This window comes from Temnothorax americanus, unplaced genomic scaffold (genome assembly GCF_048541705.1).
Source record: "Temnothorax americanus isolate GAGA-0224 unplaced genomic scaffold, ASM4854170v1 Scaffold49, whole genome shotgun sequence".
Taxonomy (NCBI): domain Eukaryota; kingdom Metazoa; phylum Arthropoda; class Insecta; order Hymenoptera; family Formicidae; genus Temnothorax; species Temnothorax americanus.
The window spans coordinates 396173-423522 of NW_027509646.1; the positions used below are offsets into that span (position 1 = coordinate 396173).

Consider the following 27350-nt stretch of genomic DNA (forward strand, 5'->3'; position numbering starts at 1 on the left):
GGCGACGGCAACGACGGCTGCGGCCGGCGGTGGCGGCGGCGGCGGCGGCGAGCGCGTGGCGCGTGGCACGCTCATGCTCGTAACGGCCGCGGATGCTCGCGGTAGCCGCCGCGAGAGCGTCGGCGACGGAACCGCGACCGCGGTCGCGTCGAGAAGATGTCAAGCGTCGGCTCGCTGTCCGAGCGACTCGTCGTGAACGGTGAGAGGAGCGTCGACGCTGCCGGCGCTGTCAGCGGCATTAGCGGCAACGGGGCCAACAGGGGCGGAGCGGGCCGCGCGAGCGTGGGCGGCAAGAGTGGCGGCGGCGGTGGCAGCGGTGCAAGTGTCTTTATCTTTCGCGAGTCTCGCGTCGGTGGTGGCAGTGGTGGGAAGAGGAGTAACGATAACCCCGATATCACTGGGAACGGAAGGGGGGTGCTCGCCGTTGCGACCGTTCTTACCGGCGGCGGCGTCGTCGGTGGCGCCGCGGACGGCCCCCGCGACGCGACGTTGCCCGACGCCCGCGACGCGCCGCGCGCGACCATCGCGACGCCAGTGAATTTCTGCCGCGAGACGACGGTACCGCGCACCTGCGGCGGCGGTCGTCGCTGTTACGTCTACGCCGCCGACGCGCTATCGTCCTCGATCTCGGTGACAGGCGCGAGAACGCGCGCTCCCAACGCGGGCAGGGACGACTTCGCCGCGACGTCGACGGACCGCCGAGAGAATCGCGAGAACCCGCCGGACGCCGGTAGCGTCGACGCGAGACCGCTCGGCAGGGGCAGGAGCGGCCACAACAACGTCGCTACCGTCGTCATTGTTGACGTCGCGCCGTCGTTCCGCGACATCGACGACGAGGACGAGGACGAGGACGAGGACGAGGACCGTCGCCGCTGCCACAAGCGCGGCAACATGGTCGCGGCGATGAACGAGCACCTGTCCAACGCAACGACGACGACGACGTCGTCGCCGCTGGCGGTAGCGAACGCCGTTCGCGCCGGTAACAACCCCGTCGCGATGTCATCGTCGTCGTCGTCGTCGTCGTCCTCCTCGTCGTCGTCGTCCTCGTCGTCGTCGTCGTCGTCGTCGTCCTCGGCTATGACGACAGCGACCGCGACGAACGCCGGCGGCAACGGCAACGGCGATCCCTCCGCAGCGACGATGACGATGGGCAACGTCGGGAGCGGTGCCAACGGTGCCAACGGCAACAACGGCAGCGGCGGCTGCACCAGCGCGCGCAATTCCGAGTTTCAGGAGGTGGACGGCGACGTCAAGAGCACCGCCACCACCGGTATCCTCAGTTTCCCGTGTGACTTCGATCATATGTACGCCAGCATGACCGACGGTGCTGCGCCGGCCGCTGCGGCCGCGGCCACCGCTCTCGGCGTCAGTCCGCTGCGCGGCAACGAGAACCGTCGCGACGATCTCGCCGAGGTCAAGCACCTGAAGGAGCTGCTGCTGCTCCACCTCGACCTTATCCAGCAGCAGTCCGAGCAGATCGTCACCAAGGACAAGCTTCTCGCCGCGCTGCGCCAGGAAAACGAGACGGTACACGCCCGGGACGACGAGCTTCTTTTAGTTTTGATCCTTCGTCTTTTTTTTTCCCACACATTTTTTTTCTTTTATTTATTTTATTTACCTTCTCTCTCTCTCTCTCTCTCTCTCAACCGACGAGTCTCTCCTCTCGCGCGACGGATCGTTCGATTAAAGAAAAATACATTCTGCGAAGTTGCGTGAATTCGGATCTCGGGGAGGTGGAGATCGGAGTTTTATTGTACGCGCGAAGACCCGCGTGATTTTTTTCAGTGATTCGATTACGGTTGCGACAACGTCGATGTAAACGAACGCAGAAAAATGTTTGAATCTCTGATCCCCAAATGTTTGTATTCGCAGAGTGGAACCGACTGCCGATCCTTTCGAACGCACCTACCTCCTATAGATATTCGTTCGATTTCTTTGGTCGTTGTCGTAAACCGCGAACTCGACCCCTGGACGGACGCATGGAGATATCTATTTTAGCGCGAGGAGCCTTTCAATCTCTTCGAAAGTGCGCGCGCTTTCATCTTTCAAGTCGAAAGATGCGGAACGAGGCGAAGAGTGAGTGGCGGGTGAGTCATCGAGCGAGTTTTCGATTCAAAACCCGATTCGTCCTCCAACCTCCAACTCCAATCCCGTTTGCCCGCGGCGGTCGCGGACTTTTTGCGTAAGCGTGTACTCGAGAAAGAGAGCCTCGTTGTGCCCGAGCCCGACCCGCTCGTTCCGCCGTCACTCGATCTCGAGGCTCTCGAGATTCGCTTGCGCGGCGGGCTCCGGACGTTCCGCCTTCGCGCTCTCGTTCACGATTACGCGCATATTTCCGAAAAAATCGCGAGAGACGTCGACGCGCAGCTTGGAGCGGCTCGCGGCTCGCGGCCCGCGGCCCGCTCTCGCTTCGCGACGTCGTCATCGACGATAAATAAAGAGGCTCGGGCGCACCAACCTAAGCGCGTCGCGCGTATTCCCGTTCGCCCGCCAATCCCGCTCTTTTTCTGGCCGTGGCCGCGGAACGCCGGCGATCCGACATCGATGGCTTTGGCACCATTTTGTAAAAACGCGCTGCGCAGTGCGCGCACGTGTGCCCGTGCCCGTGATGCCCGCCGCGAGTGTCGATCCCGCCCGCTCCGTTCTCCCTCTCGCGCGGTCCGCCTAACCTAAGCGTCGTGCCACGCGGGGAACGAATTGACCGTGAAGGTCAGCTTGCGCGATGTCAACGTGCGGTGGCGCTACTTCCGCATTGAGACCGCGAGGAGAGAGAGAGAATGTGCGCGTGTGTGCGATTGAGAATGCGAGCCGACGCGAGCGTGGGACGAGGGCTGCGAGTTTGACGACGTTCTGCGCGTTTTCGCGGTTTGAAAATGACGGTTGAATCGAGGGGGGAAACCGCGATCGCGCCGCGCGGCTAAATGGTGTATCGCCGATCGCGGTCGGGAAACCGGCGCGGGTCGGTCCAGTTTCTCGAATCGTGCCCCTGCCCGCGAGCGACGCGTTCGTTAACGGCGCGAGTCTATCGGACTAACCTCCCTTCAGGTGCGAGGGTACCCGAGGATGACTGAGGGACGTTCACGGTCCAGGCACGGTCCTTCGATTTAACATGATTTGCGAGGAGAGAAAGATCGTGTACGGACGGTACACGAGAAGTGTAAATAACGTTTGTAGAGTTTAAAACGCGTGTAAAAACGATCGCGAGACTATTTACTAGGTTATCGCGTCAAACCATGGAAATGGGGTTTGTATTTGTCTGTTGCAGCTGAAACTGCGTTTGGAGCGTATGGAAAGGCGGGTGAGCCTTCAGAAGCTGAGGTCCGAGTGTAGCGAGAATTCAACCGGTTCGGAACATTTAGGCGCCTGCTCGCCCACCAGTGTCAATTCGGTCAACGTACCTTCGACCAGCGAACTCCACGGGAATGTTCGGTGCGAGGGTAGCGACACCCTGCGCGAGAGCTTCAAGATACGCCTCAACACTAGCGGCGGCGTCACCACCGTCGAGCGAGAACCGCACGATAATCGTCAAATTAAACTGGAGATAAAACGAGAGGTTGATAACGAGACGGGGTTCGAGTGGGAAGAGAAAAAGAAGAGACGATCGGACCCGACTCCCTTGTCTACGGGGAGCAAAAAGAAAAGAGGGCTCTCTTGCTCGTCCACCGTCGGTAACGATGGAGCGCGAGAAAAAATCGTAGGTCAGACTTTGCGCGAAAACGATAGAAAGAGCGACAAAAAGGCGAAATCTCTCGCGAAGAAGGAATCCTTTCTCGCGACGGAGGAACACTACTATACAGCCGTAGGAGACCCGGCTTATACGTTACGTTTTAAACGGTCTAGCCCAGTAGAACCGAGTACGTCGTTAGAAATTCCAAACTGGAGAGTGAAAATGTATACGAGTTGTTATACGATGGAGGGAACTGAGAATTTGGATGATGAAATTTTTAATAAGAGACACTTGAAATTGGAGAACGACGAGAGGAGGAGAAAGCGGTGGGACGTACAAAGGATAAGGTTCGTAAAATATGCTCGACGTCCGTCTCTTCGAGAGACGGGGGTTACGACGTTCACTGACATATTTTGTTATATTAGGGAACAAAGACATATAGAGAAGTTAAAACAACGACAGGAACGTCAAAATCATCAAGCTACGTGCTACAATACCAATCATACCGGTCCTTGTCCCTCGTCCATGGAGGAGGAAATCGTAACGTCCTTGTGGCCTGACGTAGAACAAATTCAAAGTCTCCAAGTGGATTCTCATTTGCCGGTAACTGCGTTTGGCGCTCCTATTCCTAGTTTCGCTCCAAGGTAAGGGGGTCTATTTCTTTAAACGTACAGATCTTGCGTAGTTGATAGGTTAAATATTATAATCGGCATAACCTTTATCTTTCAGTGAATTTTCTTTACCTTGGTCAAATATAACGCGAATAAAATGTCGACGTCCTAAACGTTCAACGGGTAGAAGAAAATCTACGTGTAGAAGAAAAGTTTAGGAGATATACAATTTTTTTTTCTTTTTATATAAAAGTGAACAGAACTGATTTTATCGGTATCGTCGGTTTTAAACTCTTGAAAATACTATTGCTCCCTCTCGCGCCATAATTAAAACAGTTTTTCGTTGCGAAATAGGGGCACCAAAGATATTTTTATTGACTTTTTAAATTTGTGCGATATAGTATAGTTTATCTATTTTTTTTCTACATTTTTATTTAAGTAAATTCATTGACGATACTTGTTTGATACATCTGTCTTATTTACATTTTGTACTCGGTGTTGGTCATTTTATTTATGTAACTGTATCGCAACGTAACGAAATATTAATTTGACGTATTGAATATTTTTTCAACTATATATATAGACCATATTTCCGTCTTATTTTCAGTGAGTTGACGATATTTGCAAAACTTTTTTTGAACGCTACAATTATGTGTGGAGCACTTTATATTATTTTGTAACCGAATACATTCTTTGCTATCGATTATAAAAATTGATTAATGAAACCATGTCTGTTGATAATATACGCTTCGTAAAAATATGTTGTAAAACAATGTTACATAACGGAAGAATATGATTTTGTTTATCTTGTGTAGCCCTTCTTAATATTTTATAAATTTTGCATTTCTTAATAATTTAACATCAAAGAGAATGATATTCTTGAACAATTAAGCGTTGTCGCAAAACATGCGTTTGGTTAGCTCTAAAATTTACGGTACAAATGTATAGTATAGAATGTTTCAGAAAATGTGCGCTTCCTCTCACCAATGGATTATTGGGTGAAATTGACATTCTCTTTTGCGAAAATTTGATGGCCTAATGGAATAACTTTCGTAAACTTTTCGCTAAGGAAACATTCGAGAAAATCTGTAAACGAAATTGGATCGCCTTTTGATACAATCTATGTTGTACACTTATTAAATTACAAATGAGATTGTTATAAGTGACCTCGGTGTAATAGCGTCTGCTACTCTTGCTCCCACGCATATTGCATGCTGGATGTCAAAATCCGAGAGACAGGCGGAGAACTTTCGACATCGTGAACAATTGTATAGTCATTGATATCGCGACTAGCACGATCAATTCAATTAAATTTAAAGTTAACTATACTTTGATGCGCATTATATATTTGGTAAATGAAATTATATGTATGTTAATTTTTTCACGAATTTCTCGTGCGTATCTCCAAATATTGATATATCTGTTATTAATTACTTTACGGTTTTGTCGTAATACAAAACTATATCTATGTATACATATATGTACCGAATTCTGACACTGCATCCTATCCGAGACGATTTGTGATAATTTCGATTTTATTTGCGTTACGAAACTCTGTACTCTTATGAATAAAAGGGATCGACGCAAATGATGGTTGAAGCAGATAACGATATATAATTTCAATCTGCTGTGAATATCGGATAATTTTTTAAGATGTCTTATCCATAATAATTTATCTTGAATGAATGAAAATGAAAATTGTATATATTTTTCTTTAGAAATAGATTTTTTTACGTTCTACTTTTTAAGGAATATATATATATATATATATATATATATATATATATATATATATATTCTGTAAGATAATATATTAACCGTCCATGAAAATTAATAGAATTTCATGAACAAAACAGCATTCGATGCTACGTAATTATCAATATCCTGTAAATGACAACTTTTCTAGCTGTGGAGTTACCGATTGAGTTCTTAGTACATCTATAAATGGATATATGCGACACATAACGTTTTATGAGAAAAAAATATGTAAATTATTATTTTCTAATGTATATGCGTCAACAAAGAGAATTTTGTTATGTCGGCAGATGTACTGTGTGTCAAAAGTTGTATGAAAGTTTCTAAGAGGGACGTAGGGAGAACTCTCCAATGTCACATCCGCCTTAAACGTCCTGCTGTGTAATATGACATCGAGTACATTTTAGAAATAAAAAAGGACATTGACGAATCAACGGCTTCATTGAATGTGCACAAATTCCTAGATTCAAACGTTTAAAGGGATAAAAATATTCATCTGTAAAACTCGCGCGTGCGAATGCGATGAAACGATCAAGGATAAGAAAACTATTGGCGAGTAAAGATCGTTCAAGAAGCGCGAAGGGTGAGGAAACATGTAACAAGAAAATTATTACTCAGGAAGTAATAAATTATTACTCAGAAAATAAATATTGTTTCAGTTATTTTGCATACGGTCCACTAAAGATTAATATCGGTTGAGAAGCGTTCTGGATGATGGCGTCTCAAAAGCACTTTCTGTGCACAATGAACGGTCCTAACTCGTCATACTCCTGCCTAGAGATCCACATTTGTTGAAACGTGCTCAGACTGGCGAGGATCGAGCCGCCAATCCACACCGAGTATTTCCTTTCGGGCGGCGCGATTACTTTGATCTTCATGGTGGGCGGTGCGAGGGTCGTTATCTCCTTCTGCATCCGATCGGCGATGCCCGGATACATGGTAGTGCCGCCCGAGAGCACCGAATTAGCGTACAAATCCTTACGGATATCGACGTCGCACTTCATGATCGAATTGTACGTCGTCTCGTGTATGCCGCAGGATTCCATACCCAGGAAACTCGGCTGGAACATTGCTTCCGGGCAACGGAAGCGCTCGTTGCCGATTGTGATGACCTGGAATCAAACCGTTATCCGTTACGTCTTCGTCCACTGACCGCGCGGCTAGCCAACCCATGACGAGTTAACACTCGCTCGACGCAAATGCGCGCGATTAATGCTAATGAGCGTGCACTACCTCCTTATCGTCGTTCATTACATTCAGATTACATAGCTATCTATATTTCTTTGTATCTATATATAATTCAGACATCATTTTCGAGTTAACTTAAATTAGCTCTGTAAAGTTAGAGGCTTAATTGAAAAATTTCGGTATAATTGTTGAAATTCTGGGTCTTTCTCAAAAGATCTTGAATTTTTTACAAGCGCAATTTAAAAGATACAGTTTTCACTATCGAGAAGTATTCCTTTCGCGTTGATTACGCAATACGTAAACGGTGCATTCGTAGGCAATAATAAATAACGTAAGTAACCAAAGCATTACCTGGCCATCCGGTAACTCGTAGCTCTTCTCTAACGCAGTCGATGCGGCAGCTGTCGCCATTTCGTGCTGGAAGTCCAAGGCCACGTAACACAGCTTCTCCTTGATGTCACGCACGATTTCACGTTCAGCGGTAGTTGTAAAGGTGTAGCCTCTCTCGGTCAGAATTTTCATCAAGTAATCTGTCAAGTCGCGGCCGGCCAGATCCAAGCGCAAAATCGCATGAGGTAAGGCGTATCCTGAAGAAAAAAAGAAAAAAAATACATTGAGACATCAAAAGCACACGATTGACATTGATCCTGATTTTTAGATCGCACAAGGCATCAACGAGTATATCATGAGAAATCGAAGCGAGAGCAGGGAGAAATACCTTCGTAAATCGGTACCGTATGAGATACCCCATCGCCGCTATCCAGCACTATACCAGTCGTACGTCCTGACGCATACAAAGACAGGACAGCCTGAATGGCAACATACATAGCCGGAGTGTTGAAGGTCTCGAACATGATCTGCGTCATTTTCTCGCGGTTGGCCTTAGGGTTCAGGGGAGCCTCCGTCAACAAAACGGGATGCTCCTCCGGCGCGACTCTCAACTCGTTGTAAAATGTATGATGCCAGATCTTCTCCATGTCGTCCCAATTGGTGACGATACCGTGTTCTATAGGATATTTAACAGTGAGAACTCCCCGTTTACTCTGCGCCTCGTCGCCTACGTAACTATCCTTTTGTCCCATGCCGACCATAATGCCCTAAAAATAATTCTTGATTAAAATATACCATGCTTAATCAAATAAATTTATCATTATCTATCGGATATACCTATATTTTTCATACCTGATACCGGGGTCTTCCAACGATGGAGGGAAACACGGCTCGAGGTGCGTCATCCCCGGCAAACCCGGCTTTGCACATTCCCGACCCATTGTCAATCACCAACGCAGCTACGTCGTCGTCACACATTTTAGAATAATATTTAGCGGATGATTTTAGCAATGTCGAAGCAGAACGTGAATTTTTCTTACAGTAGATAAATAAATAGAACAACCGAGAGACTAGATGGTACAACGTTCTCGCGTGACATTGGCTTCTGAAGCATTGCGTTTCTTCCTAGAAGAGTTGCTTTATATGAGCTCCCCTTCTTCCGCTCACAGATCCACGCACACACGTATCTCTTTTTATACGACGACTTCAGAAAAATGAACAATTACATTTCATAAATTGACTAACACCAATAGATTTCCTTTACATCGATAAACATAGAAAGAATACTTTCGCGCTTATTGTTAAAAAGAAGATTTACAAGTTGACTGATTTTGGTAAAACCTGTTTATAAATTTGTAAATTACACAGTGAATGTATTAATAACGAGAATATAATCTGCAAACATACAATATATAACTTTTATATAACACAGTTAACATAGCACAATTTAACATTAAAAATAACGTGCGCATAAATAATATAAATAAAAATATATTTAAAAGTACGTTTCGCTCTTGATATAGTACAACAGAATAATACAAGTATTACAATTGTGGTTTGTCATCACTACGTAATATGAAAAGAAATAGAATTTCAATAAATAGCATTCCTTTCGTGCGTTTCTTATTCTTTAGAAGTTTAGAGAAATATGTATCTATATATCTTTTTTAAATAAAAGACTTAATTGCTCTTTAATGTATGCCAATTATAACTGGCATCTACTGTTTAGTGTTATCCTCAATAAATGTATGAAGTTCTCGCGGTAATTAGAGCATATATTTTTCTGCATTCCTGCAGTCGCATTGATCTCTCTGCAAATCTGCACTAGATTGCAATCTTTTTAAGCGTAACGCGCGAAGAACGTAATTTTATTTGTAAAAATTTTCCAAGAACAAATTTTATTTCAACAATGCCTTCTATCATTGAGATCTATTTAAAGATAGATTTCTAAATGGCAAAATAAATCGAGCTAACAAGATTTTATGATTCAATTATAGAACATAACTATTATTCGTTCAAATCCTCTCCATATATGTCACAGATTGACAAAGTTAAACAAGAAACGATGAAAGTAAGGGAAGCTCATAAAGTTAACGGGCTAAAAAGTCTTAATTGCTCTAAATTGTCTCCCATAAGTGTGTGCATTTTTCTAAAAATAGATAATCGAAGTGCTCGCGATGAAGCGTATTTAAGAAACGATGTTACGTATTTTTAGAAGAATGTGATATAATTATATTGGCCCTTCAACAATTTTGTCAACTTTTACTATGTGTCATAGAATTATTCAATCAAATCAGTTTATACTATCAATTTATACATAATATTGGATGTATGTATATATATATATATATATATATATATATATATATATATACATATATATATATCAATTTTGATATGAACATATGATGCAAATTTGTTGTCTTATTCTATCTTATTCACATCACTTCTAGATAACAAGCTTATTCCTTTAAGAATACTTTACAAACCAACGCGCATTACAGAGAATCACCGTTCCATAGACTGATCGCCCACTAGAGCGATCTTTATAATTGCTGTATTACGTTCCTTAATTAACTGCTCGACTAATGATATTAATTAGGCTGTGAAATTAAGTACCCACTTCAGTTTGAAGTTTTTGCATAAACCACTTTTGATATTTTTAACTTCATAATGCTATAGTGTATAACATAATAAAAAGGCCACATATAAACAATTTGCGCAATCAATATGTGAAATATATGATAAAGATTATACAAGCGATACTTGCTTTACAGCTATATGCATTTATGTACATACACACGCATACACACACACGCACACACACGCGCGCGCGCATAAGAAATCGATTGAAACAAATGTAATAAATACGATATAAGCATTTTTTCAAGAAAACAAAGAATAAAAGATAGATAATCGAAGAATAGTAGTATAGAAGTTCTTATTTTTTATAATTATTCCAACAGGCACTCCCACACATGTGGATATTATATTATTATTTAATTTTACTTTTATACAAATATTGCACAAAAAGCAGTACGATTCCAAGATATGGACTTTTTTTAATAAAGCAATATAATACTTTATAATAAGAATAAATTAGGAAATATTAATTGTGCGTGTGTGTCAACATTATCATTAACAACAATTTTTAAAGTTCTACTTATCCCAAAGCCCGACTTCTTTCATACGCGTTTGAAAGTACTTTTCCAAAGCATTGGCACAACGGTAATAATCAGTGTCAGGACTATTATACAATCTACAGTTGGTAAAAATCCGCAACATGTCTGCTATAAATAATTTCTTTATTACATAATATCCTGAATTCAAACGATCTTGCATCGTCCTGAGATCTGTAACATGAACAGATATATCATTGTATTTTGGTATTTTTATATTCGGTTGATTTTTTTCAGGTAATAACCAGATAATTATATTCATCTATTTTAATCAGTTAAATGTATAGACAATTTTCTTAAACTCACCCATAGGATATTTTATGTGATCGTAGTAGTCTGGAACATCATTCTTAACTACAGGTTTCAAAAAAGGCCACGCCGTGCTGTGTTTTTTCACGCTGTTCAGAACACCATTCAATGTATTACATAGAGATTCTGGCACGTCCAAACTCGTGTCCATTGATTCTGAACCTTGCATTCCTTTCGCCACACCCCTCGTTCTGGTTTGAGCGCAACTTTTCCATCCAGTTTCATGAATCCCCGGGATACTCTCGATAGGGATTCCCCTTAAACCCTCCTTAAAACACGTTAAGCCAGGATGCACTTTCTGTATTTCCTGTTGTCTTTGGTGAATCAGCTTTTTAACTATTTCCTTCTGCTTCCTGATAACCGCCGTAAATTCGGTATATACAATTTTCGGGTTTAACTCGCAATGCATCAACGTTGCTCCGACATAATATTTTATGTACCCCTGGTGCACTGACTTGGGCAGTTTTATATCTTTGCTAAATCCCTGTTTCTTAAAGTATCCAATAGCGAAGTCATCCGCAAATGTAAGAAAATGCAGTATGTTGTTCTTAATATGATAATCTTTCAACATATTCATTAAGTGCGTTCCATAGCCTTTTACTTGTTCATGGCTCGTAACAGCGCAGAACACTATCTCTGTAAAACCTTGACTTGGAAACATACAAAAACAAATCCCACCAATTGGACGACCGTCCTTAATCAGGGCTAGGGTTTTATGCTTTCTGTAGGACAAAGACAAAGAATATTGTTATCGAATACATGCGTGGTGTAAAATAGGTAAAATTATTCAACACTGATATTGAATTTGGATATTGAACTACTCACGGATCAAAAACAAGCTGAGTGATGTATTCTTTGGGCGTTCTTGGTAATTGATGGCTGAACACATCTTGCAGTCCTATCAGCCAAAGCATAGTCTGCTTAGACACCGGTCGTGTAAGGCTATTTCCAACTATATGAAATTCTATTATCTTTTTACTTTCTTCCATCTTAGCGGTTTCGTCCCGTGGCACATTTGGTGGAAATACTGTATCAGAACCAGACATATAATTAGTGTCATTAATAGTTGCAACAATTTCAGCAATGGTCTCATCCGGCAGATCTTGAAAAGTTTCTTCAGTTTTTCGCTTCTTTGCGTCGAGACGCCCTTCGGCGTTTGGACGCTTATCCTGTATTTTCTTGATTCCAGAATTAATATTTATCGTTGTAAAATTATCTTTTTCATTCGGAGTGACGGTAACCTTTTCAAATTCTCCTGCTTTCCTTGCTTGAGCCTTTGAGTCCAAGGCAGTTTGAAAGTGAGAAGGCAGAAGTTGTTTAAAGTCAGGATTCCAAATGGGGGATTTATCAGAATAAATCTCTACTTCCAGCAATGAGAGAAACCTTGAGTATAAAAGATTATACATGATTCAGCTTGATATTTATAAGTTATATATGTATATAAGAAATGGAAAAGAAAAATGTGTTGAACATACTTAGGAAAATGCGTTAAAACCAAAACTCTCTTCTCCGGCGCTATTTTGTCTCTTTCATTATTACACTTATCCATTAATTGTCTACAAACTGATCTAAATACAGCTTGTAACAGAGACTTCCCAAAAACCACAGGAGTGTCGTAATGCGGCAAGGAGTCGCAAAACGCAGGTACATGACAAAAGACGAGCCAGCGGGCATAATTAACTTTGTAAATAGAAGCTTCATCCGTATTAGTTGCTTGACACCGTCTGGCACTGGGTGCTTCAAAATTCCAAAAATTCAGGCAGTGTAAAAGCATCTTTGCCATGTCGTACATAACTTGCCATTCTCTCTGCGGCAAATGACTAAATTTATACAAAACAAAGTTTGTTACTGCCTTCGCTATGTTAGGTCTTTCGAATGGCGGCTTTCCTAACGGGCTTCCTTCCGCAGTTGGCTTTGTCATAAACAGGATACAATTCCTCAATAATTTGTACAAATAAATATATACTTTCTTAGTATCGGGATCTGCCTCCCTGTGTGTACACGCAAAAATGTTGTCCGCGTCAATAGCCATTCCCAATAATCTGTTGATTTCCTCGTCTGACTGAACCGGTAGATGCTTGATGTGATTTTCTAACGGATGAGTACATATCTTGCACAGATCTAAGAAATTTATAACGGGCTGTTGTATCTCGCCTTTCGGCGATCTTATGAACGGTTGTGCGTTTTTCCATCCCGTACATTTGCATTCATCCGCCTGACAAGCGCTGTAATTCGCGAGCTTCAACAATTTCTTTTCTTGCGGCCAGTTGTACGTCTGCTGCTTGCGTTGGTGTATCCTTTGGAGATTACTCGTTCGATTCACTTGAGTCTGTGGCTTAGCTGTATCCTTATTATTATTTTCTTGCTGCAAGGTACAGCTGACAGGTTGTTCCGTCTCTTCCGAAGAAGCCGCTCTATGAGAATTGACGTCCTCGGATGCCATCCTGCAAAAAACCCTATAACATTCGTCTTATTGGTTTGAGCAAATTGTACTTGTAACGATCTCATCGTATATCATTAACTGCAGTAATAACATTTTTAAGTAACTTACATGAATTTACACGCACATTAGAAGTTCAATTTTACGTGAACCAGGTTAATTATATTTCTATTCTCAATGATACACTTTGTTCAACTATTCAGTGATATTTGATATAAATAATAATAAATAATAATATCTTCTGATTTAAATAAATATAATTATAATGTCTGTAGAATTGTCATGCCAGCAATCTCTATTCTACAATTTGTTATGTTATTAGTACGTCGATATATATACAGGACAGTTTTTGACAGATCAGGTTATATGGAACTGTTCCCTAATGCTTCCTACACACTGTTGCATGCATGCAAGCGCATGCTGCGCTGCTGCTGCTGCTACCTGCTACATCAGGAAATGCGGCATAAATGCATGTCCAGGTGTCCACACAACGGCCAATTGTTTTCCATTCGTTGATCATTACCATTTTTCTGGAAGTAATAGAGTATACCGCGCGGATGATGATTGGCTATCGCGCGTATAAGCGATAAAGTAACCTTAAAATTTCTAATACATGGATTAAAATTTTTACTCGGTTGATTTGAGTCTTCGCCAAGTGAAGATTTCTGTTAAATCCGAAATTGTCGTTACTCTAAGTTCACATATGCAATATCGAACTTTAAACTCAAAGTTCCACAAGCAAAGAAACAAATTTTAACCTATAACCTTTGTCCTACCTGAGAATATTCTCCTATATTTGAAAGTATTGGCAACTGTCCTGATTATCGTGTTAGTAAATAGCTAATAGAGGGACAATCAATAATAAATAAAAATTCATTTGTTTTTATATTTTTTGTATTATGTCACAAGCACTTAAAAGCTCTACTTATCCCACAGACCAATCTCTTTCATACGCGTTTGAAAATATTTTTCTAGAGTATTGGCGTAGTGATAATATTCGGTCTCGAGACCGTTATACAATCTACAGTTTGTGAAAATTCGTGTCATGTCTGCGATAAATAATCTTCTAGTTACATAGTATTTAGATTTTAAACGGTCTTCCATAGTCTTGAGATCTGCAAAAAAAAAAAATTATCATATTAATTCCTGATTATTAAGTTTTCTCATTTTAACAGTAATTGTTTATTTACATTTCATAATTTATCGAAAAGTAATTTGATCGTTCTGAAAATGTGCATCTTTTTTGCTCACCCATTGGATATTTTATATGATCGTAATAGTCTCGGACGTCGTTTCTATCCACAGGTTCGAGGAATGGCCAAGCTGTGCTATGATTCTTCACACTGTTCAGAACACCGTTCAAATCTTTATAAAGGGCATCCGACATATCCGTACCATCTACAAGTTCTGAACTTTGCGCTCCTTTAGCCACACCTCTCGTTCTCGTTTGAGTGTAATTCTTCCATCCGGTTTCGCGAATCCCTGGAATGGATTCGACAGGAATACTTCTCACACCATCTTTAAAGCACGTCAAGCCCGGATGAACTTTCTGTATTTCCTGTTGCCTCTGATAAATTAATTTTTTCACGATTTCCTTTTGTTTTCTCAGTACCGCTGTAAATTCGGTGTATACTATTTTAGCGTTTAATTCGCAGTGCATCAATGTCGCTCCTTCATAATCTTTGATGTATCCTTGATACATCGACGTCGGCAGTTTTATATCTTTGCTAAATCCTTGCTTTTTAAAGTATCCGATGGCAAACTCATCTGCGAATGTAAGAAAATGCAGTATGTTGTTTTTGATGTGATAATCTTTCAGCATGTTCATTAAATGCGTTCCATAGCCCTTCACTTGCTCTTGGCTCGTAACAGCGCAAAATACTATTTCAGTAAAACCCTGAGTAGGAAACGTGCGGAAACAAATACCGCCGATTGGACGACCACCTTTTATCAGGGCCAATGTTTTATGCTTCCTGTGTGTGTGTGAAATAATGGACTATCACTATAGATAAATTCTTACAACGAATTAACATAATCGTTATATTTTTGGATGATACTCACGGATCAAAAACGAATTGGGATATATATTCTTTAGGCATTCTGACTAATTGATGGCTAAATACGTTGTGTAATCCTATCAGCCAAAGCATAGTTTGCTTGGACACAGGTTGCGTCAGACTATTGCCGACAACATGGAACTCTATGATCTTCCTGCTTTCTTCAATTTTAGCAGTTTCGTCTCGTGGAACATCCGGAGGAAATACCGCATCGGGTCCACACATATAATTGGGATCGTTAATAGTCGCAACAATTTCAGCGACAGTTTCCTCTGGCAAATCCTCAAAAACCTCTTCACTTTTTCGTTTCTTCGCGTCAGGTCGTCCTTCGGAATAGGAACGCTTTTCGGGAAGTCTTCTTATTCCAGGACTAATATTTATCGTTGTATAATTATCTTTCTCGTTTGGTGGAACGGTGACTTTCTCAAATTCGCCTGTCTTTCTTGCTTGCTGTGCCTTTGATTCCTGCATGGCAACTTGCAGATGAAACGGTGGTGTTGCTTTAAAATTAGGATCCCACATGGGTACGTTATCAGAATAAATTTCAGCTTCTAGCATTGAAAGAAACCTTAAATACAAATAATTATATATAGTACCTGTGTGAAAATTACGAAAAACCAAAATTAAGAACAGAAAATTGATTCAATACATACTTAGGAAAATGTGTTAAAACTAGAACTCTCTTTTCCGGCGTTATTTTGTCTCTGTCATTATGACACTTGTTCACCAGTTCTCGACAAAGTGATTTGAATACGGCTTGCAACAGAGACTTTCCAAATACTGCAGAAGTATCGTGTTTCGGTAAAGAGTCACAAAACGCAGGCACATGGCAGAAGGATAGCCAGCGGGTATAATTATGCTTGTAAGCGAGAACTTCGTCCGACGTAGCTGTTACCGCTGTTGCTTGTCTGGCACTGGGCGGTTCAAAATTCCAAAAGTTCAGGCAATGTAAAAACATTTTTGCCATGTCGCACATGATGTACCATTCTCTCACCGGTAAATGATGAAATTTATACGAGACAAAATTCAGTACCGCTTTCGATATGACGGGTATTTCGAATGGCGGCTTTCCAAACGAGCCTCCTTCTAAGGCTGGCTTTGCTCTAGTTAAAAGACAATTCCTCAAAAATTTATACAAAAAAAAATAAACTTTCTTAGTATCGACATCCCCTTCTCTGTGTATACATGTTAAAATATTGTCCGTGTCAATAGCCATTCCCAACAATCTGTTGATTTCTTCGTCAGATTGAACCCGCAAGTGCTCGACGTGATCTTCTATAGAATGAGTACATATCTTGCACGAATCAGAAAAGGTTACGAGAGGCTGCTGTATTTCACCCTTTGGCGATCTTGTAAACGGTTGCGCGTTTTTCCAGCCTGTACATTTACATTCTTTTGCCTGACAAGCGCTGTAATTCGCGAGCTTCAACAATTTCTTTTCTTGCGGCCAGTTGTACGTCTGCTGCTTGCGTTGATTTATCCTTTGGAGATTACTCATTGAATTTACTTGAGTCTGTGGCTTGGTTGAGTTTGCATCCTTATTATTGCTTTCCTGCGACGTACTGGTAACGGGTTGTCCAGTCTCTTCCGAAGAAGCCGTTGTATGAGAATCGACGTTCTCGGATGCCATCCTGTAAAAAATCATTAAGTTCGTTAAATTAAGAATCATATATAAATCACACTTTAGCTACATAACCACAACAATAATTTTTCGAGACGGAGTAATACGCACACTTTTATAAACTCACGTTACAAATTTTTATTGGAACACAAACAAAATAGGTCGCAATTTGGCGTGAATCAAGTAATTATACTCTCATTCCCAATCCTGTTGTTGGTTTACGTATTGAATAACAAGTATTCAATATTCTTTTGGATTAAATGGTCGATTACAAACGTTTTTATAAGTTATTCTTTTACTGTCATAGCCACATTTTTTAAATAAATTCTTGGTTCTCGTTGATTTAAAACAATGCTCTAATAAGGCTCTAACCGAGGGTTAGGTTAGGTTGGGTTACACGAAACTACACGTATGTACAATTACGCGTCTAAAAATGCGTGTGAGTCGAGCATAAAGAAATTCGCGTATTGTCACATAAAAAAAGTGCCGCTGTGCGTCCAAAAAGATAAGGCAAAAAGGCAAGTTACGGAACGGCGAAACGCGCGCGGTTCGTTTTTTGCGTCTAGGCGTCTAGTGATTTAGGTTAGGAATCGATAGCACGGACAGCCACAGAAATGGCGGAGAATTTTGGAAGGGAAACGCCACCGATCTACAACGAGGAAGTCAAGACTGCGGGACAACCGTTGTCGGATTTCTTGTTGCAATTGGAGGATTATACACCTACGGTATCGATCCATTTTCTTGACGAATAACGTTCTCCAAAGAAATAAATCTTGAATTTGTGGCAATTTATGTGTTTACCTTATTCTATATCATACGCATTAAGTATATCCCGTAACTTTAGTGCCACTATATATTTTTTTACGTCAACAGGTTCCCGATGCCATCACCGAACATTATTTGCACACAGCTGGTTTCAATACCACTGATCCAAGAATGTAAGTATAAATGCGATATATTGGTTAAATCATCCTGTATATATTGGATAAAAGTTTTGTTAACCCCAAACATATTTTTATCTGCTCGGTAAATCTATTGAACAGCGTTATATGTCGTTAAACGACTTCTTATCGCTTCGTAGAGTACGCCTGGTGTCCTTAGCGGCGCAAAAGTTTATCTCAGAAATTGCCAACGATGCGCTGCAGCACTGCAAAACACGCGGTGCCAATCAGAACACAAAAACAAAGGGAAAAGACCGACGTTATACTCTGACTATGGAAGATCTGACACCGGCGGTTGCGGAATATGGCATAATAGTGAAGAAACCACATTATTTCGTTTGATCGCTATACAATTTGATACGCGCACTTGGTTAAATCTTTTAGAGAGTCACTAAGAATCAATGTCGTATAAAAATAATACCTTTCCTTTTTATGAGGGAAAAGTTTCATATCCGTGCATGTTTCGATTTGAATATATTGAATAATTTGATAATGTCTGAGAATTTCTACTTTATCAGGAACAAGTCCCCTAAAACGTTTTAGTTTCATATAATTACATTACTCGTGGCACGAATATAAATATACATACATCTTGTTATATTATTGTATCATTGCTAGGGTTTTTGTAAGAGATTGAAAAATAAATTTAATGGAAATTGTCGTGCCGTATCGGTTTGTGTTTTAATATTTAAATAAATATGTACAAAATACCCATCAGAATCCGCGGGGGCGGTGGAGGGTCTCTATTGGTTGACATGGTTCTAGCGGATGTTAGTTAAAACCTAAGATAAGAACTAATGTTTAATTTATAACTAAGAAAATGCAAAGTCCAAAATTTTGCATTTAATCGCAATGACATCCGGTACAAGCGGGACGGCCTTTAAAAATATTACTTACGTATACCTTTTCCTCGATATACTGGTATACTAGATTAAATAAAATTAAATTATGCATTATCAGATGAAAAAATATCGCGCAATTAATAACTAATCTATATATATATATCGAATAAAATATATTTGATAACGTGTTGTTTGTTACTGACGTTAAAAAGTTAGTAGTGACTTTACCGATACGTAACTCAAGTTCCACATACGCTCACAGTGCGGTGCGCGACATCTCATATATGTCATATGGAGAAATTCATGTGTTATATACAGAAATATAAAATCCCACGAAAAGATATGCAACGAATCAGAACAAATAGTTGAGTGAGTTGACAATTGGTTTTTAAGCCGTGTGTTATTCAGTTAATGGGCGCATCATTCGCTAAACGGAGTAACGTCAAAATGAACGAGTACGTATTAACGTTATTAGCTACGGTGTTTAACCTAAACTCTCTCTCTTAAGCCCATTCTACAATAGCCGTAAAAGTATGTTTTAAGACGTAAGCAGTAAAAATTGACCAACTACAGCCGATCATTCTTGGATTGTAAAAATCCCATTAGTCAATAGCTTCCTGCTTACGTCTTAATGCATACTTTACGGCTATTGTAGAATGGGCTTTAAGCACCTGTATAATCTTTTGCCTTGTTCTGAGAATAGAGAATCGAAAAAGGATGCCAAGCAAGGTCAGTCGAACAGCAGTACGAGACCGTTGTCCATCGAGGGTCCCTCAACCTCCAGTAACGCCGAGCGAGTCCCATCGCAACCGTTATCGAACCAACCGAGGCAACCAACTAATTTGCAAGGATTACTCAAATATGCTATGGATGCGGCACAGTCTGATGATACGGAAAATAAATCGCCGGTCTATCCTTTGGACGAAGAAGTATAAAATTTAATTTAAAATTATACGCATTATCTACTTGTTCGTATCTGACGGATGTGTTTGTATCGTTCGTATGTTGCAGAAAAAAGCGTTCTTGAATGATGCATTATCATCGTTAACGGTAAACGTGATAGAGGAATTGCAAAAAGCTGTGCAAATCTTATCTAACGTCATCGATTTACGGTCGGACGATGATTCGTCGGAATACGAGAATACGTTGGAAAGGATGGCAGATTTTGTAGACAATATTGACATAGCCAATGATTTTTATAAGATTGGAGGCTTCTCGATATTTCAGCCATGCCTGAATTCCTCGCACGGTAGCATCAGATGGCGGATAGCTGATATTATCGCTGAATTAGCCCAAAATAATCCATTTTGTCAAGACAAGCTATTAGAAGCTGGAGTATTTCCCGTTTTGTTGTCTATGATCGATTCAGATCCGTCGGAACAGGCCAGGATAAAAGCTCTGTACGCAGTGTCGTGTAAGTAATGGAACGTCGCAATGTCCGTCTTTTTATTATTATTCTTATTGATTATATTTTAAATACAGGTATAGTCAGGGGACACCCAGCGTCATTAAAGTATATGGATACGAACGATGGTTACTCGGTACTTTTGCGAGCGATGCAAAGCCCGGTGGAGAAACTACAAATAAAGTCTGCATTTTTGCTTTCTAGCTTGTGCGGCAAGGATGATTCGAACGTAAAATATACCTTGGTAAAAATGGGATTCGTAGAGCAAGCGGCAGGATTGCTGGGTAGAATAAATTTACAGCCGGCAGTCAGGTAACGCATCTGCGGCGCATGCATTTCAAGAGAACGTAATGATTTCTCGCATTATTTTCCTCGCATCCGATATAAATCGAGGATTATCTTTATCGTAGGGAACAACTGCTGAGAGTGCTCAGTAGTATGGTAAACGATAATTTTTTACCGGCGCTGAAGGAGTGTCGCCGATCACAATTGTATTTAAGATCCACTTTGGAGCAACTGTTGACAGAATTGAAACCTGTGGAAAACCAGGACGAGATAGACATGTGTGCCGAACTCCTGGATAAAGTATTTTTCGAGCCGGAAACGAGTCAAGAGAGATAACACACGAATTTGTATCATTATCTTTCCTCTAAATAAACATAATGTTTGCAATTCTAACGATGTGCTTTTAACTAGTTTCAGATAATTTAAAGGAATATACAATGTGTATGGATTTTAACGCAAAACTATTTCTTAAATGTACCGAGCGATGAAGCAAATCTGAATATTTTGTTCTGCAAATCGATGTTTGAAGTTTGAACGATTAATCCTTGCCCCGCGCTCAACTTTTATAAACACGATTGACGACATTTGTTTTTGAAATCTTTCACGTTCTGAGTCGCGCGTAACTTCCTGTATTTTAAACACGTGCGTATGAACCAGTTGGCCCTGTCGCGTAAACCTTTGATAGTACTGATCGGTGTTTCCCGAAATTAATCCGATCAACGGAATGCTCCCGCACGTCCGGTGCGTCACGTCAATCAGGCGGTTCGTTTCATCATCCATCCCCACCATCTCTCCGCTGGCGTGTACGCCAGATACTCCGCTACTCTTCTCTGTCTTCCCCAGTTCGCTGTGCTCTCCCGACGCCTTTCTCTCTCCCTCCTGCTGGCGCGCGTCCGGTCGAGTTGACCGAACGTTAGCCGGTTGACACAGTCGACCGGCAGCTCTCATCGGATCTTGTTAAGTGACTCGCCCTTCTTCCGGGATCCTCCAAATGTCTCGGGAATACTTGAGCATACGTTCGCTCGAGATCACGAGACAGTTGCTGACAGATCGATCTTTGCGGAGCGGATTTCTCTGACCGACTTGATTCAGGATCGATCTTGAGGATCCAGCGCATCGCTGATGCAGAGTAGACACGCGAAACAGTCGAGATGACGGCAAAAAAGGAGCCTTTTGTAATTATGGTATTCCGTCGACTATCGGAGCCGCCCCGCGAATTAATAAATTGAACACGGAAGAACGCGGCGAGTTATCCGCGAGGGAATCAGAGACGCAAACGCGTGCATCAGCGATGATTGAGAATTGATTCGGCGATCACCGTGTCGAAAGTGAAACTTGTCGTCAATTCGACTACGTAGAACTGTCACTGATCCGATAAAGATCCGACAAAGAGCTATTGGCGATCTCCTACAATTGGAACAAAATTATAAAATAATTAGATTTTTGTTTTGATCGGAAAAAAAAAATTTACTGCGTACTGCATATCTATATAGAAAAGAAAAAATATGAGACCATTCGAATTGAAATGGATTTTTCATCGAGAGACACGGATTCGGAGAATTCGAACTTTTAGAGAAACTGAGAAAACTGAGACACGCACCAGATAAAGGTGTATTAGCGCGTTTTTTTTTTAAATTACGAAGAGGGTAATCACAAGAAAAAACTTCGTGACCATCTTGTACGAAGAGGATATAAGGGTCGCAACGTGTACAAATTCTTAACGGATAAATGCAGGGATATAGAACGTGGAACATTGAGTTCCCTATCTACTATCAGAAACGAGATAAAAAAGAAATAAAGAAGATAAAGTAATAAATAAAAAAAAAAAAAACACGGTAGAGACTCGCTCGTTACTCGACTTTCTTTTTCGCGAGAGAGCACAAAGATGAATAGTACGCGAGAAAACGAACTCTGGGTATTTGGATATGGGTCGCTCTGCTGGTATCCCGGTTTCTCATATACCAGAAGCACAACCGGCTACGTGAAGGGCTTCAGCAGGCGGTTCTGGCAGGGCAACATCACGCATCGCGGAACGGCCGAAAAGGTGAGCCGAATTGTCCCCTTTGGTCCTTTCTTCTTTAGTCTTTAACTACCGTCGAATACCGCATTCGTCATCCATGACCGTGATAGAGTCGATTCCTCATTGATTTCGCACAATCTTTTGTTTGGTTCTTTCTTTTTTGACGATAAAACCGAGACGGTTACCGAATAATATGTAAATAATTTCACGTCTGACGAATAATCGGAACAATAAATATTTCAGAAAATGTCGCAGGCGTTATCTCGATGATAAATAATGGAAGTTATATGGCAGTGCACACACTTGAGAGGCGATTGCTTGCTAGAGTTAATATATTCGTGTTATTATATAATATTATTTACGCCGTATATTCGGTTAATGTTGTAAAAACGTTGGTCGGTGAACGTTGAAGAATTCTGCAATATGATAAATTTAAAAACTGTTAAAACTTTGAGATATAATTCTGGTATTCTAGTGATGTCATTACACTCATAGTGACTTATACTAATTTTACACGTCAACTTCTCGCGTATTAATGCCTGACGATGTGCATCTTCAGTTCACGTGATAATAAAAGATCGGAACAGCTGTACGGACTTTGGATAAAGCAAACATTCGTGGCAACGAGACCCTATCGATACGATAAATAAAATAGCAAACGAAATCTCACTTATATAAATGGTAACAAACAGTAATTAATTATGCTCTTCAATCAAAGAAAAGAAAGAACGCGTCCCCTACATTCGCCATCACGTTACACTCTATGTTTTTACAGATTGGAAATATTACGTGGTTCCGAAATATATATGTTTAACGTAAACACTACGTCAATGTATGCGTGTTACATATGCGATAAAATATATAGAGCGCTTTTATATCTCGAACAAAGTTAGCTGAAATTGGTAAAAAAGAAATAAAACTTAACAAAATTACTAACAAAGTCGTAGATGTCTGGCAAAGTTGGCGTTTACACTTTCTTTCGTTTAAAAGCTTTTGCTTATCGTTAACGTTCTGCTGAATTCAACCCTTGGCGAAGATATTCGCAGTATTTGTAATATATTTTTGCGTATGAAAATATGTCCCATACACTTTGCACGTGATTTTTATTTTTAGTCATTTGCGAACTCTATTAATATCTGAATTTTATTGCGCTCGCCGGTGTATACAGCGCATTCTTTTTCTGGCGCTGGCCAGATTCCAAAAGCGTGCAATACATTTTTCGCGACATTGATCATATACACCGATATATGCGCGATTGTCTGGGCTTGATAAGAGTCCGTCGACATGTACGTGACTCGTATAAAATTGCGAATTTGAAGGACGCGAATTTGATCGTTGATCGTAACGTGCGCAAAGTAAAAATTGCACGATTACTCGAAATTCATTTTGATCCTCTTTGTTTTAACACGCACAAGAAAACTCGTGCGCTTCATCACTTCCCTCGTTGTGTCTTCTTTGTTTCACTTATATATGTTTCATCTTTTCCTTCATTACCTTTTTCAACTGAAATCGATTGAAGAATATCTTGATATTTATAAAATTATTATTAACATGTAATTACATGTAATCATATATGTAAAGATTAAAATGTAAATAAATATTTAGCAGAAAATCGCTGCTTTTATTTGGATATGAGACTTAGTTAGAGATTGCTTTAATTCTAGACACTTTTAGAATAAAATGTTCCCATAAAAAGGGTCTAATTGTAAAAGTCATAGTTTCCTTTTTCACGAAGAAAGGATAAATGAATGTTGCGGTAACGCGTTTTGTATTACACTTGCGTATAAATTACGTGAAATTGTATATACAACCAGTTATAAACCAGTAGTAACCGATATCTTCAATGAGAGATAAAGCTCCGTGTCGTGGCTTACTCTTTGTTTTGCCTTTCGCCTTTTGCAACAGTGTGATATGTATTTTCCGCTTATATACATAGTGATATACAATTACAAACATATAATAATATTATATAATTTTTTGATAAAAAGATACATGAAAAGAAATGAAACGATACATAATTACATACATGATATGCATATCTATTTGTCTCCAGAGAAAACATGTTCTATATGCGTATTTTGTCCCACGTCGAAAAAATTTTTAAACACAAATTAATTTAATTTTTTCTATCTGAATAATCTCTTAATAAGATCGACTGTTACATCTTTATGTCGTTGTTCATAAAAAATTATGTTGCAGCCTGCACGAGTCGCCACCCTAATCGAGGACAAAAAGGTATACTTAATTTATTAATTGCGTTGTGTCGCAATACAAATCTTGATCATGGGAATCGTGTGTGTAATCGAGATTTTTTTTCGCTGACAGGCCGTAGTTTACGGACGAGCGTTTCAGCTTGAAGACAGCGCGGCGTTATCCTATTTGGAAAACCGCGAGTGCTCCTTAGGAGGATACCTGACGACCATCGCGACATTTCACAGCCGGGACGGGGACAAGCAATTCCCCGTGGTAATTTACATCGCCACTAACAAGAACGAGCAGTGGCTCGGCGAGGCATCGTTGCAGACTATAGCGCGTCAAATTACTGAATGTTCCGGTCCGAGCGGACATAACGTCGAATACCTCTTACGGTAAGAGATACACATAACGTAAGTTGTTTTTTAAATTCATTACTGTCTGACACGTTGATAACGTTACAAATTATAATACAAATTATAATATATAACAAGACGGTAAAAATATTTGTCCAACTGTTGTGACAGCTTGGCGGAGTTCGTGCACCGTTACTTGCCGGAGGCGCACGACGAACATCTCTTCACGCTAGAAATGCTGGTGCGCTCGCAAATAAAGGAGAAGAGCATGTGCCTGGCGACGCTGATGGGAAATCGCGACTTCGTCGTCGACCTCGACGTCGAGGACGCGGAATCGGCCGTTCAAGCGGAAGAAGTTAACGGGCGACCCCGCGAGAGCTCCTTCCAGTTCAGCGCGCGGATCCCGTCCAAGAGCTTGCGTTGCGTAAAAATGTAGCCAATTGGTCAATTAGACATAGCTGTATTTTTCAACTTCAATCGCAGATTGAAAGTATGATAGAAAATGAAGGAAGCGGCAGCTTATTTTTTTTAGGAAAAAGCGCAACTCGAGTATGAACTTTGTGCGATGAGAATGTATGAAAGCGTGAATTATAATAGCGAGATCACATTCTCATATAGGGATATTGACTGAATCCTAAATTAGAAAAGCATGTAGTTGAAGAGAAGCGTGTAAAGAAATGAAGCTACAGTTTAAATTTAAATTTAAAAAGTTGCAAATCTTTTTGAGAATACGATCTCACTGCTGGTATGTATCTCCTTTAGGAGGTGTTTGTGAGATGGCTGTGTTAATTTTGTAACGCGCACAACGTGCTGGACCACGTGCACACCTAGATTGAATTTCTTCGCTATTTTATAACACTATTACTCTTTATTACGTATTATTTTTAATATAAGACAGCGCTATCTCTCCTGCTATTTTAATACACTGAGAGTTGTAGTCGCGGAGTCACGGATAAAGATAAAGAAATAGCCCTTTCTTTAAAGTCGTGAAAATTCCTAACGTCTAAGGCGTGACGAAAGGAAAAAACGTTTGCGTATATGTTTATGTGTGAAACATTTACGGCAGAGACACCGTTTATGTTTTAAAACGGTACGTTTTGGTATTACGAAGTTTTAACTTGCTCTTATACATCGGTTAATTTAAATATATATATATATATATTGACATATTTCGAATATTGTACATATGTATATTCATCTCCAATAGGAATTATGGTTTTTTTTTACCATGTCCTACACGCATGTAGATAAAAATAATTAATAATTCATGTATATAGCGTTATAATTTATTAACATAATAAAATTTAAAGTTAGCATCTGTAAAAGATAAAAGACACAAGTCTCAAAGTTTTCTAACATACGTCGATAAAATAGAGAAATTATTGTTGACTATTGATATGCTAGCGACTTTGCGGTTGTGATCTTACTATCGATAATATTGCTACCTTCTTGGACATAATTTTAACACTGAAATATATTTACATATTCTTTATATACAGAAACTGATTTTTATCTTGTTCGATAAAACATATATTTTCCTGATTATTTTATCTCAAAATTATCCAGAAAATTATGGTGGTTACGGTACTTCATCTACATTCGATCATTCTCCCTAAGCGAAGATATCGTGAGACGGCAAATTTATTTACACACAGCCTATATTTTGATTTTCTCAAAACACGTTCGATCCGCCGAGAAATTTATGAACGGTACATCGTAATATGGAACAGCCATTCATCCAGCCGCTTAGACTCTCCATGAATATTAGACTGACCATCCTACGGAACGTTGCGCTGCATTTTAGCTACCATTATTTTACGTAATAATTCGAACGTTCAAGTTTTAGAAAAAGATTTCCTGGAGCACACACTCGATAACGGTATTCTAACGGAACAATAGTGCCTTCCCCGCGTCGTTCTATTAGCGATATTATGTCTATAATTGCGTTATCGATTATCGATTTAACCTGTCGAAATGATCGGAGACGACACGCGTTTCGCTGAAAATCGAGCGAATCGCCGAATTAAGTCTGATAAAGAAGTTGTACGTGCAATTCCATCGGTGATAATTAATTAACAAGTAAAATATCAATTGACATAACAGAGAAATACTTCGGTTTTAATCTATGGTCAAAAACACATCGCGTAATAT

At 40.5% G+C, this 27350-nt stretch overlaps 7 protein-coding genes across 12 annotated transcripts; 4 read left to right on the forward strand and 3 right to left on the reverse strand.

Annotated features, from left to right (window-relative positions):
• Positions 1-153: 153 nt before the first annotated feature.
• LOC143903583 (uncharacterized) lies at positions 154-4519 on the forward strand. Its single transcript, XM_077417280.1, has 4 exons — positions 154-1527; positions 3266-4014; positions 4093-4311; positions 4397-4519. Exons 1-4 carry the CDS (start codon positions 157-159, stop codon positions 4494-4496), a joined length of 2439 nt encoding a protein of 812 aa, XP_077273406.1. The 5' UTR covers positions 154-156; the 3' UTR covers positions 4497-4519.
• A 1511-nt stretch (positions 4520-6030) lies between these two features.
• LOC143903592 (actin, clone 403) lies at positions 6031-9850 on the reverse strand. The gene is made up of 4 exons (XM_077417296.1): positions 8404-9850; positions 7940-8318; positions 7573-7808; positions 6031-7145 (listed from the first exon to the last, which is right to left on the reverse strand). Exons 1-4 carry the CDS (start codon positions 8527-8529, stop codon positions 6756-6758), a joined length of 1131 nt encoding a protein of 376 aa, XP_077273422.1. The 5' UTR covers positions 8530-9850; the 3' UTR covers positions 6031-6755.
• A 49-nt stretch (positions 9851-9899) lies between these two features.
• On the reverse strand, positions 9900-13885 carry LOC143903579 (histone acetyltransferase KAT2A-like). Of its 3 annotated transcripts, none has more exons than XM_077417273.1 (5): positions 13591-13885; positions 12515-13483; positions 11865-12422; positions 11037-11761; positions 9900-10904 (listed from the first exon to the last, which is right to left on the reverse strand). In XM_077417273.1, coding segments are annotated over exons 1-5 (2448 nt in total). In that variant the 5' UTR covers positions 13593-13885; the 3' UTR covers positions 9900-10710. The 3 variants fall into 3 exon arrangements, with proteins under 3 accessions (XP_077273399.1, XP_077273397.1, XP_077273400.1); XM_077417271.1 differs by having other exon boundaries at positions 12515-13495; positions 13591-13884; XM_077417274.1 differs by lacking the exon at positions 13591-13885.
• A 470-nt stretch (positions 13886-14355) lies between these two features.
• Positions 14356-18099, reverse strand: LOC143903581 (histone acetyltransferase KAT2A-like). 3 transcript variants are annotated; one of them, XM_077417277.1, is made up of 5 exons: positions 17959-18099; positions 16190-17167; positions 15541-16104; positions 14731-15452; positions 14356-14594 (listed from the first exon to the last, which is right to left on the reverse strand). In XM_077417277.1, the coding sequence occupies exons 2-5, from the start codon at positions 17164-17166 to the stop codon at positions 14401-14403; spliced, it is 2457 nt and encodes an 818-aa protein (XP_077273403.1). In that variant the 5' UTR covers position 17167; positions 17959-18099; the 3' UTR covers positions 14356-14400. The 3 variants fall into 3 exon arrangements, with proteins under 3 accessions (XP_077273403.1, XP_077273402.1, XP_077273401.1); XM_077417276.1 differs by lacking the exon at positions 17959-18099 and adding an exon at positions 17285-17544; XM_077417275.1 differs by lacking the exon at positions 17959-18099 and adding an exon at positions 17271-17544.
• Positions 17748-18767, forward strand: LOC143903601 (transcription initiation factor TFIID subunit 10). Its single transcript, XM_077417313.1, has 3 exons — positions 17748-17882; positions 18031-18095; positions 18239-18767. The coding sequence occupies exons 1-3, from the start codon at positions 17772-17774 to the stop codon at positions 18438-18440; spliced, it is 378 nt and encodes a 125-aa protein (XP_077273439.1). The 5' UTR covers positions 17748-17771; the 3' UTR covers positions 18441-18767.
• Positions 18768-19196: 429 nt separating this feature from the next.
• On the forward strand, positions 19197-22475 carry LOC143903591 (hsp70-binding protein 1). Of its 2 annotated transcripts, none has more exons than XM_077417293.1 (5): positions 19197-19395; positions 19632-19869; positions 19952-20354; positions 20423-20657; positions 20756-22475. In XM_077417293.1, the coding sequence occupies exons 1-5, from the start codon at positions 19352-19354 to the stop codon at positions 20964-20966; spliced, it is 1131 nt and encodes a 376-aa protein (XP_077273419.1). In that variant the 5' UTR covers positions 19197-19351; the 3' UTR covers positions 20967-22475. The 2 variants fall into 2 exon arrangements, with proteins under 2 accessions (XP_077273419.1, XP_077273421.1); XM_077417295.1 differs by having other exon boundaries at positions 19198-19395; positions 19644-19869.
• Positions 22476-22515: 40 nt separating this feature from the next.
• LOC143903597 (putative glutathione-specific gamma-glutamylcyclotransferase 2) lies at positions 22516-26691 on the forward strand. Its single transcript, XM_077417308.1, has 4 exons — positions 22516-22674; positions 24850-24885; positions 24976-25238; positions 25371-26691. The coding sequence occupies exons 1-4, from the start codon at positions 22516-22518 to the stop codon at positions 25633-25635; spliced, it is 723 nt and encodes a 240-aa protein (XP_077273434.1). The 3' UTR covers positions 25636-26691.
• The last annotated feature ends 659 nt before the right edge of the window (positions 26692-27350 follow it).